This window comes from Eublepharis macularius, chromosome 3, assembly GCF_028583425.1.
Source record: "Eublepharis macularius isolate TG4126 chromosome 3, MPM_Emac_v1.0, whole genome shotgun sequence".
NCBI lineage: Eukaryota > Metazoa > Chordata > Lepidosauria > Squamata > Eublepharidae > Eublepharis > Eublepharis macularius.
The window spans coordinates 117,694,664-117,710,152 of record NC_072792.1 but is presented as its reverse complement, the minus strand read 5'-3'; the positions used below and the strand labels follow the sequence as shown (position 1 = coordinate 117,710,152).

General features: G+C 41.9%; 1 protein-coding gene across 1 annotated transcript in view; it reads left to right on the top strand.

Annotated features, from left to right (window-relative positions):
* Positions 1–15,489, top strand: part of ROBO1 (roundabout guidance receptor 1) — a 533,171-nt gene that overhangs the window by 436,235 nt on the left and 81,447 nt on the right. The window contains exons 20-22 of the mRNA XM_054973392.1: positions 268–422; positions 2,507–2,851; positions 9,956–10,060. Coding sequence (XP_054829367.1) covers positions 268–422; positions 2,507–2,851; positions 9,956–10,060 — 605 coding nt within the window. The remainder of the gene's footprint in view (positions 1–267; positions 423–2,506; positions 2,852–9,955; positions 10,061–15,489) is intronic.

Here is a 15,489-nt window from a genome sequence, read left to right as displayed (position 1 = left end):
AGGTGGAGGAATGGCAAGGCTATAGAGGACCAAGTTATGGCAAGGGAAAGCAAGTGAAAAGGTTGCAGCAGTCAATGTGGGAGATATAGCATAAATTTTAACTAATAGGGTAAAGAGAAAGGACTGGGTATTTGCAATGTTATGTAAGACGAAATGAACGTGGCCTGGCTATAGATTGATTGTGAGAAGTGCAGGCTTTTGTTTTAAATTATGGGCATGTCTTTTTATAGATATGCAAATTCTGATAAAAATAATTCTTTTTTTAAGGCCAGGTCTTTTAAACATCAATGAACCTGCCTCTCAGCCATGGCTTGCAGACACGTGGCCTAACACTGGGAACAATCACAATGACTGCTCCATCAGCTGCTGTACATCAGGCAATGGAAACAGTGATAGCAATCTTACTACGTATAGTCGGCCAGGTAAATATTGTTTATTGTTAAGTTTTTTTCTTTAAATTTAATTTTTATTGCTTCCTGCATATTAATTCATGTCTCCTGATACCAGCTTCTTTCTCTTTTGACAGATTAGAATTGATATACTTTTTATAGACTCTTTGAGAATTTTTTCACTCTGTTGTGAGAATGGGTAATGATGAGGGATTTGTAGTCCCATTTTAAGGCGTGTTCCACCCTTCCAAGCCCATTGAAGTTAATGGGCTTAGCAGGGTGTAACTTTGCTTATGAAGATACTGTCAGCTTCTTTTTCTGTCTATCCAAAGGCTTATGGAAATGTTGATCGTGAATGCCATGTATGACGTTCCCTCATCCTTAAACCACAGAAATGTCACCAGAGGAATTTTTTTAAACTTCAAAAATAACTAGTTAGTTTATTTACAGTAGAGGGGATAGGTTAGGTGAAGTCAGGAGTTAAAACTTTTGGAGGTAAAATTCAACAAATATATATCTAGTTCACTGAGGTAAAGTTCAAAACATGCACAGACTTCAGTTTTTATACTCTTCACTGTTACTTAAGATTTCTGTTTTTAGGCTTTGTTTCCTTATTTTTTCCCCAAGCACTTGAGTATACTTTCTTTTTCGTATTCTCTTTCTCTTCTGGGGTTAGGAAGGCTGGTACCCACTTTCTAGTACCCCAGGTCCCCTCTCTTCACACACCAGTGCTTTTCTTCAGGCCTTAACTGCATTTGAAAGTCTCCACAGACAGATTTCAATCACACCTGACCAGAGATCTTTCCTCCCTCAGAGCTATCTCCCTGTTTAACTGGTAAGGGAAAATCTCCTCTCTTTAGAAGATGTATCCCTCTCTTTTGGCCTGTTTAGGAGTCTGCACCTACTACCCAAACCTGCTGCCAAATTTCCAAGTTCTCCTGCTGGTGCTGAAACTGCTTTCCTGAGGACTCATCTCTCAACTCTCCTCACACTGGATCTCTCTCTCTGCTAGGACTGAAAAAAAACCTTCTCTTTCAGCTCAGGCTACCCAATCAAAAGGCTTTGGAGTAACCTGCCACTCAAAATTCTCTGACTCTGAGAGGCTTTACCTGTTAACAGTCTTGCAAATAATGCATGTTCACAGCCCTTCCAGGCTTCTCTAAAACATGCAGACAGTCATATCAAAAAGACGTCCTGTGTTCTTATGAACTACTGAGTACCATACTTCTGCTTTTTTTCTATTTTGCAATTTGAATGAGTTGTCATTTGTAGGGACACAAATAGTTCTCTGTGCTGCACAAATGGATCCTTCTGCTTTTTGTTCAGTCAAAAGTTGCTATAGAGTCAAAAGATCTTCGGGCACATCTCTGTGTGACAAGTTTATTTATAGAGTCAAATGCTGTCTGAACCATAGCTATTCCAATCAAAATAGTACTAACAGTTCTTATAATCAAATGAATACTGCTTCAAGTGAAGGATCTGAAATGCAGAGTGATGTGCTGCTGTAGTATAGTGGTTAAATGGCTGGGCTGCAAATCAGCACTCTGCTGGTTCGACTCACACTACTGCCATGAACTCTGCAGGTGGCCTTGGGTAAGCCACTCCTCTCAGCTGCAACTCCCCAGCTGTATTGTGGGGATAATAATACTGACTTTGTTAACCATTTTGAGTGTGGCACTAATCTGTCCAGTAGGCCAGTATATAAGCACACTGTTATTACTATTGTTATTATTATTAAAGTACGAATTCCTTTTACTGAAAAAAACAGCGGTTATACATTTTAGATCAGATTCTACCATCAAGGACTTCCAAGGAAGTTTTTCTTTGGTGATAGCCTTCAAGAAATAAAAATTGATATAAAGAAACTGGGAACCAGGATAACATTTCTTCTGTATAGATGTGTACAGCTAGTTTTAGAGTCATGGAAATAAATTATTTCTTTCCTACAGTTTAGGATTCTATTTTTTCTACTTATTTTAGACATATTGCTAAAAATCCATTTCTGATTTTAAAAGCAAGTCACATATTGGTGCACAAAACTTTTTAAGCACTAGAGCATAAAAATATGGGTTATAACTGAACCCAATCTTCTCCTTTTTCCTTCCTTCTGTGGTTAGCTGATTGTATAGCAAATTACAACAATCAGCTTGAGAACAAGCAAACAAATCTAATGCTGCCTGAGTCAACAGTTTATGGAGATGTGGATCTAAGCAACAAAATCAATGAGATGAAAACTTTCAATAGCCCAAATCTAAAAGATGGAAGATTTGTCAGCCAACCTGGGCAGCCAACACCTTATGCAACCACTCAACTCATCCAGTCAAACATCAGCAATGTTAACAGCAATGTCAACAGTGGCAGTGGGGATTTGCATGAAAAGCATTGGAAGCCATCTGGACAACAGAAGCAAGAAGTTGCACCAGTTCAATACAACATTATGGAGCAAAACAAATTAAATAAAGGTAAATCACCTAGTTTTCTTCCTCTTCTTTTGTGCACTGGAGAATACTTGAGTTTGAGGTTCACAGCTGGTATAAATGAAAATGGGCTACACATATTTTGGTCTGCCCATATTGATTTTGACCATCTGATAATTGGTTACTGGAGTGTAAAACTTGTCAGGATAGACCAAGCACTGTGGTGCATTGTAAGGGCCTTTGTAGATACACAAAATCCCAATTAACAGTGTCAAAAGAGTTAATTAGCCGTACAATAATCTTTGAAGATCAAATTTAATCTAACAAATATGCAGTTGTATCTTAAAAGAGAATAAAATACAATATATTACACATCGCTTTGAGATTAAATTAAATTTAATAATAGCAAATGAGTTATTGGAACTGAGACAACATCTTTAATTCCTAAAGCACATGCAAGGTACAGGCACCACACTGAAATTTTAAAATAGGTCAAACCCATCCTATTAGCAGTGAATGGAGGGTCATTAAACCTACGCATCCCTGTAAATGTCTGGAATGTGCATATAAAAATCGGAAAGATTTTACTGTGGTAGATTCCAAAGATGGAAGCAGATTGAGCTGATTAATTTTAGCCTTTTCATTACATTCATATCAGCAGTTTTTGGACTTAAAACTCTTTCTGGAAGCATAGAATCCATAAGCTAAAAATGAATTTATTTGTGTTAACTTGAAAATCATAATGTGCTTTCTATCCTTAAGGGCACATCTCTCTAATTTAATGTGTTGGATATAGAAAAAGAAGTTATGTGATTTCTTACTTATCCTTCAGGCTACTATGCAGCTTGCTTTAATAACCTGATTTGCAAAATGCTATACATAGGATCTAGGCCTGCTCTAACTTTGAACGTTCTGAACACATTGTTGTAGCTCATATGGTCACCTAGTGATATGGAACGGTAAAGGACATGTTCCATTACAAAAGGTTGATTCAATTTATTTACTACATGACCTACTTATCCACAGAATGGTTCTAAGGCCACATAAATCTGACATGAATGTATAGCTGTAGCAATAGCATATTGTAGATATAGCAATAAGGGTATTTAATTATATTTTTGCCTTTCATTTTTTTTAACATTTTGTGCATCTTTATTTCAAATCTGAATTTTCAAATGCAGGACAGAATCAGTTCATACTAATTAATCATTTTTAAAAATACAGATTTTTATATGAGTGTGTGTAAGTGTGTGTGTGTGTGTGAGTGATATGTGCATGCTGCATCTCAGTGCAGTATCTGTACATATATAGACATACCTAGAGATCTATGGTTGTTATAGCACATTATTTTAGCACAGAGGAGCCTGCTTAATTCATTTTCTGCTCAGATAAATATAGTTTAAAAAAATCTATGTAAATAGATGAAGCATGGAAGAGAGTAAAATAGTGTTCTGTTTTTGACTTATTGTAATTTTTTAAGGCTTCAATTTCACCTTTCTCCTGAAAAGGCCTTAAAATAGCTTAAAGAGAAAAAGAATAAAACAGCAAACAGTAGATACTAAGGCAACAATTCTAGAATCATCCTATAAACCACAATCCAGAAACACTAAAACAAAGCAGAACCATTTCCCAATCAGTTACATGTAGTCAAATGAAAAGATTTTTGATTTTGCTGCTACAGACTAACATGGGTAACTCCTCTGGATCTATGTAGTCAAATGCTCACTTTAAAAAATGTGCTTTGTACTAATTCTTGAAAATCAGAAAGGTAAGTGCTTCCCTAATAGCTTTTGACAGACCCCACAATATGGGTGCAGCCACAGTAAAATCTTAACATTGGAAACTAGCTGTCAATGATTTCATTTTTTAAATTTTATTTTAGTTATATTTATATAAATAATAATAACTGTGCTTATATACCACTCTTCTAGACAGATTAGTGTCTCACCCAGAGTGGTTTTTTTTAGGTAAACAAAAAACCTTTAGTGTTTTATTATCCCCATAATACAGCTGGGGAGCTGGGGCTGAGAGGAGTGGCCTACCCAAGGCTTCCTACTGAGCTCATGGCAGTAGTGGGATTCGAACCAGTACAGTGCTGATTCACAGCCAAACCACTTAACCACTTTTCTCCTAGAATACAGGACAAAGCAGTTTAAGTACTTTTAAGTCATAAATAATGACAACGTAATTGCTTAAAATCCTAATACATCAAAATATCTTTTGCTCACCCGCCCTGTTATTACAAAACTCAAATCTGGGGGGGAAATTCTGTAAATGCATAGGTGAGGAGAGGGAGTTGCAGCTTTGCGAGAGGAATGAGGCTTGCAGTCTGCAGGCCAAGCTTCCCTGATGGGCTGAAGAGACCTGCCACATTCATATAGAGAGAGATGATCTTTCAGGTATATTGTTCCAGGTCATGATGGGCTGCAAAGATTAAAACCAGCACCTTGAATTGACCTCCAGAGCAAAAGAGTAACTAGTAATGGGTTCCAAATCTGTATTACAGGAGAAAGCAGTTTCACAGCAATAGTTAAGCTGCTACATTTTGAACCACTTGCAGCTTTGACAAAGAGAACTGTGCATCTGGCAAAGAGAACTGTGGTTCTTGAAAGCTTATGCTACAGTAAAATTGGTTAGTCTTAAAGGTGCTACTGGATTCTTTTCTATTTTGAATAAATTCAGTAATATCAAATTTAAGCTTACCGAATTTATTCGGTAAAATTCAGGAAAATTTGGGAAGCACAGTAGCGCTGTTCCTTGCTGTTCCTTTGCTAAGGAATAGCAAAGAAACCCTGCTTCACACCTTTTTCTTATCAGATGAGAGGGGGGAAAGGGAGGGGGAATGACTCAGGGGCAGAAGGGGGAGGGAGAAGGGAGAGCGGAGTGGGAGTGTCCAATCCTTGCAGCAACTCTCCTTCTCTGGTGAATGGGATTCTCAAGAAGGTCAGTATCTTTTTTTAACTGCTGCAAAGAGTTAAATTAGAAGGCTTTCCTTAGTCAGCTTCCATTTTGTTATGGCTTGGAGACTGAGAGACACTGCCTCCTTGCTGCTGCTAGCCTGCTTTGGACTATCTCATAGCCTGCTTTGGACTGCAGCTGAATCCTGCTGCCCAGTGGACGGGATTTCTGGCTGCTACCTGGTTTGAGAGTAGTAGACTCACTGGGTTTTTTCTGTTTCTGTGGGGCGGGAGTTGGTCTGGTGTCTGGGAAGGATAGGGGTAGGAGGGGAAGGGGAAAGTTTAGTTTGCATTTTTAAAACTGCTTTTTTGCTGTGTGTGGGAGAGCTGTGGTTGGGCTTTTGTGTAGGGGGGTTGATTTCTGGATTTTGAAGCTGGTTATATTTACTGTTCATTTTTCTGTTTGTGCGGGGGGCTGTTTTCCCCTGTTGTTGGGCTTCCTTTACAGAAGTTTGGTTGGTGTTTTTTGCTGGGTTCTGTTTGCTGTTGGCACAGAAGTTTGGTTTGGTTATGTGTTCAATCATTGTTGGTTGTTCTTCATATGTGGGAGGTGTTTGTTGGGGTGCTTGTTTCAATTTGTTAACTTAACCGAGTAGTGGTTGGGTGTATTTTTTGGTTATCCTGGGAGAGTTGTGAAGTATGAACTTTGAAAATGTGTTTTTAAAATAGGCTAGTTGTAAGTTTTCCTCTTAGGGAATAATGGAGATTGGGGGTGGCTGGGGGCACCTTCTTTGGGTGACCATAAAGTGGTCCCCTGGGGTCCTATCTTTATGAAACTTGGGGAGTCATTATAGGACAGTTAGGAGTAGGTCTCCTGCAAATTTAGTGACATTTGGTCAAAAAATAACCCCCCTTCCTATTCAGAAATTTCTAAATTGATTTTCCCTTGGGAAATAATGACTGCATTTTACTGAAATTGCTCTGTATTACCAAACCAAACTGGAGAATGATTTTGGTATTCCCTGAAGTCTGAATTTTTTCCAGTTTGGTATTATCTAACAGAATAAACCAATTTTTTTTCCTGTGCACATCCTTATATATAACTAGCCAGTAGGATCATTCTTGAAGCACAGGTAGCACATTGGACCTCATGCTTAAAGCAACAGATAGGACATAAAGCAACATAGTAGTGAAGTGTATGGTCCCCAACTCATTAGTGAAGCATCTGAGATCCTCTCCCTACAATACAACCCTCCTATCTGAGTAAAAAGCCCTTTTGAATAATTCAGTTTTGCATCTTTTGAAGAAAGCCAGGAGAGTGAGGACTCTCCTGACCTCCTCAGATAGGCTGTTCCACAGGGCAGGGGTCACCACAGAGAATGTATGTGTATGGCCAGTGGTTGATTTTGCCGTTGTGCAGGGTGACACCTACAGGAGACCTTGTTCAGATGAGCAAAGCTGTTATGGAGGAACATAGGGAGAAAGGCGGTCCTGTAGGTATGCTGTATCAAGGCCATGAAGAGCTTTGCATGTGATAACCTATACCTTGAGCTGAGCATGGTAACTGATGGGTAGCCAGTGGAGTAACTGCAGGATGGAAGTGATATTCATGCTTGTGCTCGCTCTTGGGAACAGCCAAGCTGCAGCGTTTTGCACCGACTGAGGTCTCCTTCTTAACTTAGACAGGAGACCTATGTATAGTGCATTACTATAATCAAGACTTGATGTTACCATAGCATGAATCCAGGTGGCCAGGTTGGCCATGTCGAGGTAGGAAGCTATCTTCCAGGCTAGAGTGAGGTTGTAGAAATCATTTTTGCAGCTGCCTTAACTTGCTTTTCTAATAGTAGCTCTGGATCCAGTATAAAGACATTTCATTTTCAGTCTTCCTCTTTTCCTGTTGGCTTCCACTTTTCCTAGAATTATTATCTTTTCCAATGAGTCTTGTCTTCTCATGATGTGACCAAAGTACAAGAGCTTCTAGGAAGAATTCAGTCTTGGATTGATCTAGAACCCACTTATTTGTCTTTTTGGCTATCCATAGTATCAGTAAGACTCTCCTACAGTGCCACATTTTAAATGCATCTACTTTCTTCTTGTCAGCTTTCTTCATTGTCCAACTTTCACATCCATACATCATAATGGAAAATACCATAGTATCAATTATCTTCATCTTGGTTTCCAGCAACACATCCTTATCCTTAAGGATGTTTTCTAGATCCTTCATGGCTACCATTCCAAGTCTCAATCTCCTTCTGATTTCTTGGTTCATGTCTCCCCACCCTTACCCCCTCCCACCCCCACTTACCTGGCACCGTGCTGAAGGCGGCGGCCCTTCCACCTCCCCGCTGGCCTCTGGTGGCAGCGGTGGCTGTCTCTGCTGGCCATCTGGCCACGCCAGCCATGGTTGTGCAGTGATGGTGGCAGGGAAGGCCCTCTCTGCCGGCCAGCCGCGACGGCCGTGGCTGTGCAGTGGCAGCAGGGAAGGCCTTATCCGCTGGCCAGCTGGCCACTGCAGCATTGCCTCTAGCCTTCCGCCTGACCAGGTAAGTGAGTTAGGGGGTGGAGGAATGGAGTTAAAGGGTGGGGGTAGCAGTTTAAGGTGGGGGTGGGAATCTTTACAGAGCGTACTGAAGCGACTTCGAAACCTGAATCCGAAGCTGCATGCCGCTTTGGATTTTGAGTTTTTCTGAAGCTTTTTCCCACTTTGAGTAAACCCAAAACTTTTTCAGGTGCACACCCCTATTCTAGAATAGTTATCAAAATTCTGCCCAGAACATCATTCTTACAAATATACATGACTTCCATCTTCTATGGATTCAGTTTCACCATGGAGGCTTATTTAAAAGAATGTGAAGAATACTGTTGTCATCCCACTCCAGAGGTTCAGACAGTATTAAAAAAACATGTTGGCTGATTCCGCACATGTTGGATAATGCACTTTCAATGCACTTTATCAATCGTTTGAGGTGGATTTTTTGTTCCGCAAACAAAAAAATCTGTTCCAAATGATCTATAAAGAGGATTGGAAGTGCATTATACAACGTGTGCGGAATCACTTGTCATTTTCACAATACATTCCAAAAATCAGAATCTGCATTCCCCATTACAGACTTCTGAATTCATTCAAGTAGAAAGGACTTAAACCGTTTGAACACTGCATTGTTTTGCACTATTAAGTAAATTTATCTACAATTGACAGACTAGATTCCCCCTCCCCCTGGTAAGTATTTTAAATAGATCAAGATTCTCAGATTTGGTTTCTTGTTTTCCAACCATAATTATCTTTAACCATTTACCTCTAGCTAGGATAACAAACAATAACCATTTGAACACCTTCTGCACTGTGCTTCATTGTTTCTGTTTCATGTCATTGGCTCTGTTTCTAAATGTTCTTGGTAGGAGAAATACATTGTATTGCCTGATCAGTGTTTTAACCCTGTGACATCGTGACCAGATCTTGGATATTTTTTTTTTTGAAAAGTCACTATATCTTATCAATATTTATCCGTAACTTTGTGGACAGAATATGAAGCTGTCTATTGCTGCCGCTAAGGAAGAAACTTGTTGCATGCAATTAAAAATGGTTCTAAGTGGAAACATTTCTAAGCCTCGTATATTTTATTCATTACGTTGTGATGCTTTTTTGGGAACACAGAGGGCAAAGACACTCACCTCCGACATGCGTAGGAGATTGTAAAGCAGGATGTAGGCATATGAGTGGCAAGATGGAACATCTATTTCATACCAGAGGTTTCAGTAGTTTATTTTTCTTTCTCTTATACCTATTTTATTTCATCAGCAAGATGCAATGTCTGCTCACCTTTTTCTTTTGAATTAACAACTGGACACTAGGTTGATTTGTATTAGTGGGTTATGTCGAGTTATTGCAGGTGACCCCATTCTTCCCAAATCCACCATGGGTTGAACCTTAAATTCTTAGCTGATATTCTACATGATACTGATTTTCTCCCTTAACATACCAAGGCTCAGCCATGCTGAATTTATTTCAGCGGAGGGTCACCTATAATAACATGGTATAATTATTAATAATACTGATCAACCTGAATAAAATCCTGTATTTTGCATGGATTACTTCTAAATGGTTCTTAAGTCTTTGGTTTACAGGGATGAAAACTGAAATTATGTTAGACTGGGGAAGCAAAGCTTTCCCCCTTTTATTCTACATTCTGTTCACCCAATAATGACTTGTTTGAGAGACAAAAATCATTATCTATTATTAAACCTACAGATTATCGAGTAAATGATAATGCTCCAACTATCCCATATAACCAATCATATGACCAGAATACAGGAGGATCCTACAACAGTTCAGATAGAGGAAGCAGTACATCTGGTAAGTATGAACTAGAATCTAGGATAGTTTCTGAAAACTGAAGAGCCTTTATTGACTTTTGAAGGGTTATAATATTACAGCATTCGCGTTATTTTAAATAGTGTGCTGGTACTTGTTGTTTGCAAAATTACATTTTGAGAAAGAACAGCTGAAACAGTGGCTGGATTTCACAAACATTTTTGGGTACCTAACATAAATATACAATATAAAACTGAAAGCATACATATGTCTAGAAAAATAAAGGAAAACTTTTGATACTGTGGCTGCTGCTAGCCAAGTAATTTTTTTAGGTATCCTTGAGCTTAATTAGAGATGGGCAAGGGTCCTTCACTTGCTTCTTCCTGCCCTCTGCTTGACCCTCCTTTCCTTGTTTCTGCTCTGCTTCTCCTCTCTTTTATCTCCCTCCATCTACTTTTCCACATATTTGCCCTTCCCCAGTTCCCCAGTTACCTCCATTCCCTCCTGCATTTCCTTCCCTCCTGCTTAATATCCATACATCCTCCTCTCCAAAATGTCACCTGAGATCTTAAAACTTGGCTTCCTAAAAAAGATTTGTATATGTTAATTAGTGGCAATATTGCTGATGGTTGTGTTTCCTCGTCAAATCTTAGATATTTATTCAGTTCAATAAATAGTAATAAAATAGGTGTAGGCTTTGCATATATCTAATTTTATTCCCTTATGGCTTCGAGAAACTATATGTATATGATTTTTCAAAAATGTCACGCACAGCTAAAACCAGTGTAAACTACAATATTTATGACATAAGTAGCTATTAGGAGGAGAATTGCACTATAATGAAGTAATATTGCATTCCTGTCTGCATGATATGTAGCCCTCTGAATAAGAGAAATATATTTTTGGTGGCAAACCATTCAAATCTAAATGCATTTTTGTTTGACTAAGTATTTTGGGTGGGCTATATAGTATTACAGAGGAGGTTTCTACATGTGTATTTGTATTTCTGATGGTACCAGGCCCCTACACTACATAAAGCAAATAAAGTTGGCAGGGCCACCAAGAGCTACCATAGGTCCTATCAAAGATTCTGTCTAATTTTCTACTTCATGCCACTGAGAACAGAACATCATCTGAAACTAAATAACATTAGCTTCTGTGGTGATTGTGCCCTCGCCCCTGCAATTTTGTCTCTTTCACAGTGTGGGTACCTGCAGTAAGAAAAGGAAATTTCAGAAATCCTGTCTGAAGTACCTAAGCACTTGGGAGAAGGGGTATGAATCCTGAAATTCCTGGTCTGAAAATATACATGAAAATTGCTGTTTCGGGGCATTACTGTAATTTCTGGGAAAGCAGATATGAACCCAGGATTCTTAGGCATTACAAAAAACACCACTCCCCCTGGAAAGTCTGGTTCAATCGTCTTGTTTTTGTATGATTCTTCTGATTTCTCCGGTGGTCCTAGGAGTGGGGCAGTCCTTACTTTTGGGATATAGCTCCTCCTCTCCGAAGGCAGGGTCAGTCCGCTGATTTTGATCCTGGAGGGGAGGGGCTTGTCCCTGGAATCACCAGTCTTTCTGGCCCTGCCATCCGAGCAGGATGTCTTCAGCAATGCTCTGCAGAGCGCAGTGATCCTGGTGAAGAAGAAACTGCCAGAGATGAGCCGGGCGTGGTGGCGTGTGCCTGTAATCCCAGTACTCAGGGAGGCCGAGGCCACAGGCAGTGAGGAGCTTGCAGGGGAAAGGAAAGGCCCTACCGCCTACCCCACCCCCATTTCGCTCGGAGCGACAGCGAGCATTAGAGCCGACGGCCCTAGGTTGCTCCTGGGTTCCATGGCCACAACCGCAAAACTCCACCGAGGTTCCCCACCTTCAGGTTGGAAGGATCCCCCCCCCTCAGACGGGCAGAGGGTGCGGTGTTTGAGTCTGCGGTAGCCTGTTGTAGAGACCAATATTATCGGGAACTCCCTCAGGCTTGGAAGGAGCAGCCTCCAGCGGCAGCAGAGGACCTACTTCAACCCTGGCAGCCCCGACTGAACCGTGGTAAGACTGATCCTGCGAGTAATGGGGGCAGCAAAAGGAAGGAGGGAGGAGAAAAGAGTAGCAGAAGCCTCAGAGCCAGCTTGCTCTAAATAAAAAGGAGCCCTCCTTTATTTCTCTTTCCTTCCAGCTGGGACTTGTGAGGTATGCTTTCACTTTCATTTCTCCTTTTGGAGGGAAAATTTCTGTTAGCAGAATGTCAGCAAAGGCAGGCCTAGCCACCTCACAGGCCTCAAAGATCATAAGCCTGTGGCCTAGACTTTCCAAACTCACAGGCCTCAGCCCCTTCTAGGCCTCTCAACAGGCCAGTGAAAGAGAAATGTCCAAGGGTCTGGATGGCAGAATTCAGCAAAGGCAGGCCTAGCTACCTCCCAGGCCTCAAAGAGCATATGCCTGTGGCCTAGATTTTCCATACTCCCAGGCCTCAGCCCCTCCTGGGCCTCTCAGCAGGCCAGTGAAAGAGAAATGCCCAGGGGCCTAAATGGCAGAATGTCAGGAAAGGCAGGCCTAGCCATCTCCCAGGCCTCTAAAAGTGCAAGCCTGCGGCCTAGACTTTCCAAACTCCCAGGCCTCAGCCTCTTCTAGGCCTCTCAGTAGGCCAGTGAAAGAGAAAAAGCCCAAGGGCCTGGACCCATCAGGCAAGAATGCCTGGAAAATTTTCTGCTGGTGGGAGGTCAGCAAAGGCAGGCCTAGCCTCCTTCCAGGCCTCAGGGAGTGCAAGCCTGCGGCCTAAACTTGCTCAATTCCCAGGCCTCGGCCTATTCCCGGGCGTCTCAAGAGACTAGTGAAAGGGAGAAGGTCTGGTGTTTGCATCCACAAGGCAGGGAAGCCTGAAATGAGTTGCTGTAATGTGGTTAAGTGCTGGGCCATGAATCATTACTCTGCTGGTTCGAGTCCCATAATTACTTGAACTCGGTGGCTGACTGTGGGTAAAAGTCTCAATTACCTAGCGGTTCTGGGGGAATAATGATGATTCTGACCTTATCACAGCCCCTGACTGTGATATCACAGTCCAGGCAAGCCAGATCTCATCAGATCTCAGCAGGGTTGGCCTTGGTTAGCAATTGGATGGGAGCACTCCAAAAAAGACCAGTGTTGCGGAGGCAACTATGACTGGATGACATTTTCCACCACTAAGGGGAAAGAAATTACATGCCCCCTATTTACATAGTCGCAGCCATAGTTACTATTTAACAAACAAACTGGCATGGCCCAGGATGGAAATAAGGAATTCAAAGAGGTCCTGAAGGCACACCAATAAATAGTCTAGTGGCTAGACTCTCAGATGGGCAAGAGGGGCATTCCACTGTGTGGGCCTGACTCCAGATAGGTAAAGGTGTGCCCCCTCCCAGATTAAAGAGGAGACAAGGGCCATTAAGAGCACAGATCTCGGTTAAGCCTTCAACCTGAGGACCCTGAGCTATCAGTTTTCTCCCTCAGCCAAGAAGAAAGGGGAGCTGTTAAAAGAAGGGAAAATTCCCTAGCAGGTCTTCCTCAGGAGCCGTATCCTAGAAAGCTCCCTAAGGTGATGAGGATCCTGGAGTCTTCTCCCTTAAGAGCTAAGGGGTAGGAGAGAATCCTCCCTAGAATCAGGAATAACCCCATCAGGGATTCCCTTCCACTGGTCTCTCTTACTTGTAGAAGTCTAAGAGGGAAACTGGCAAAACTAACTACTCTTATTTCCTCCCCCCCCCAGTCTTAAACATTAGTTCCAGGGGTTACTGAGAGGATCAAGCTGCCATTGGTGGATGATCTGGTAACCAGCCTGCCGTCTAATCCTGTGCTGCCTGTTGACAAGGACGGACTACCTAAGATTCCAGCATCAAGTAGTTTGAACTGGCTACGCACAGAAAATTGGAAGTTTCTGCTACATCCTTTAGAGCATTGGTGAAAGCTCCACTCCTTCCTAGAGTCACATTCTCTCGGGTCTCAGACCTGGCTGCAGTGAGCAGTAAACCCCTGCCAAAGAGCAAAACTAAGAAAATAGCCCTGGCAATATGCTATGCTGTGGTCAACAAGGACCATGGTTTTCAGGTAACCAGGCACAAAACTTAGCTTAGAAATTGGAACGTGGACCATTTGCCCCAAAGCCAAAGTAACCATGGTTCCTTTCAAAGATATCAACCTGTCTGGAGAAACTCTAAATAAAGGAAAGCAGACCAAACATCGAGAGGAGGGTAGTACCTTCTACCTCAACAAATCCGATCAGAATACTAAAGGGCCCAAAGAAGGGAACTCAATGTGTCTACACCAAGGCAGCAGGTGCGATGGTGTTTGGGGGATGCTTACAATGTTTGGCAAACCCTTGGCAGCTAATAATAAGAAACAAGCGGGTGTTGGATACTGTGATCAGTGGAATTCAGTTCTGTGCCACCTGGTCCCTTTTCCCCTAGATCCAAAGGAATTTGGTCAAATAAAATAGATGCCTAGGAACAAGAAGGTCGGAATGGAAAGGCTAAAATTTGTCATGACTGCCATTCAGAAGGGAGATTGTCTGCTTCTATCAATCTCTCAGAGGCACTTCTAACATTGGGCCCTTTCCTTTGAGCTGAAAACGCCACCTATGGTGTTCTTCAGAATCCGAGTATCACTGATAGGACGGCTAGACCACGGAGAGTGGCTCCTTTCCCATATCCAAATGACATCTTGATCTGTGCACTTCAGAAATGCCTGTTGCCATCCCATGGGGCGTTAGATCACAAGAGGTCCAAGATAGTTGAATTGCCAGAGATCCTCACAGGAAAACAACCAGTGGCTGTACCTCATTCAGTCTCACAATGGTGTTCCACTCAAGGAACCAGAGAGAACAGTGATGACCATGGTCATGTCTTTGGGGATGGGGATCCTACACCCAAGGAAGAATGGCATAGGGCATCTGGCTGAAGGACAAATGATCAACAGGGTAAACCCTTTGGAACTAGGAGCCATCAGACACGGTATGGTGGAATCTCAGAATCTTCCCATAGGTCACTATATGTTTATACAGAGGACAACTCTGAGGCCGACTGAGAGTGATGAACCAAGCAGAATGGATGCTATCCAGAGAGATTCCCCAACTGGTCTACCACAGTTTTCAACAAGGCGCAAGGAGAAGAAACCCTCAAACCATAGGGATAGACGATGTGAGTAGCAAACTGCCTTCACATGTCCTGTATGTCTTCCACAGTACAGCTATTTCACAGAGCTGTTCAGAAGATCACACAGTAAAGTGCAGAAGTGATGCTAATAGCAGCCTTCAGGTCCAGAAAGACATGGTCTCAAAACCTGAAGAATCTTTCAAGCATGGATCCCTGGCACCTCCACTGCAGGAGGGCCATTGATGCAGGGATCAATATGACACCCTTGACCAGCTCTGACAAGCCTCACAGTGTGGAGGTTGAACACAAGCAGCTCATAGGGTTGTACTAAACAGAAGGCATGATTGGTACCATG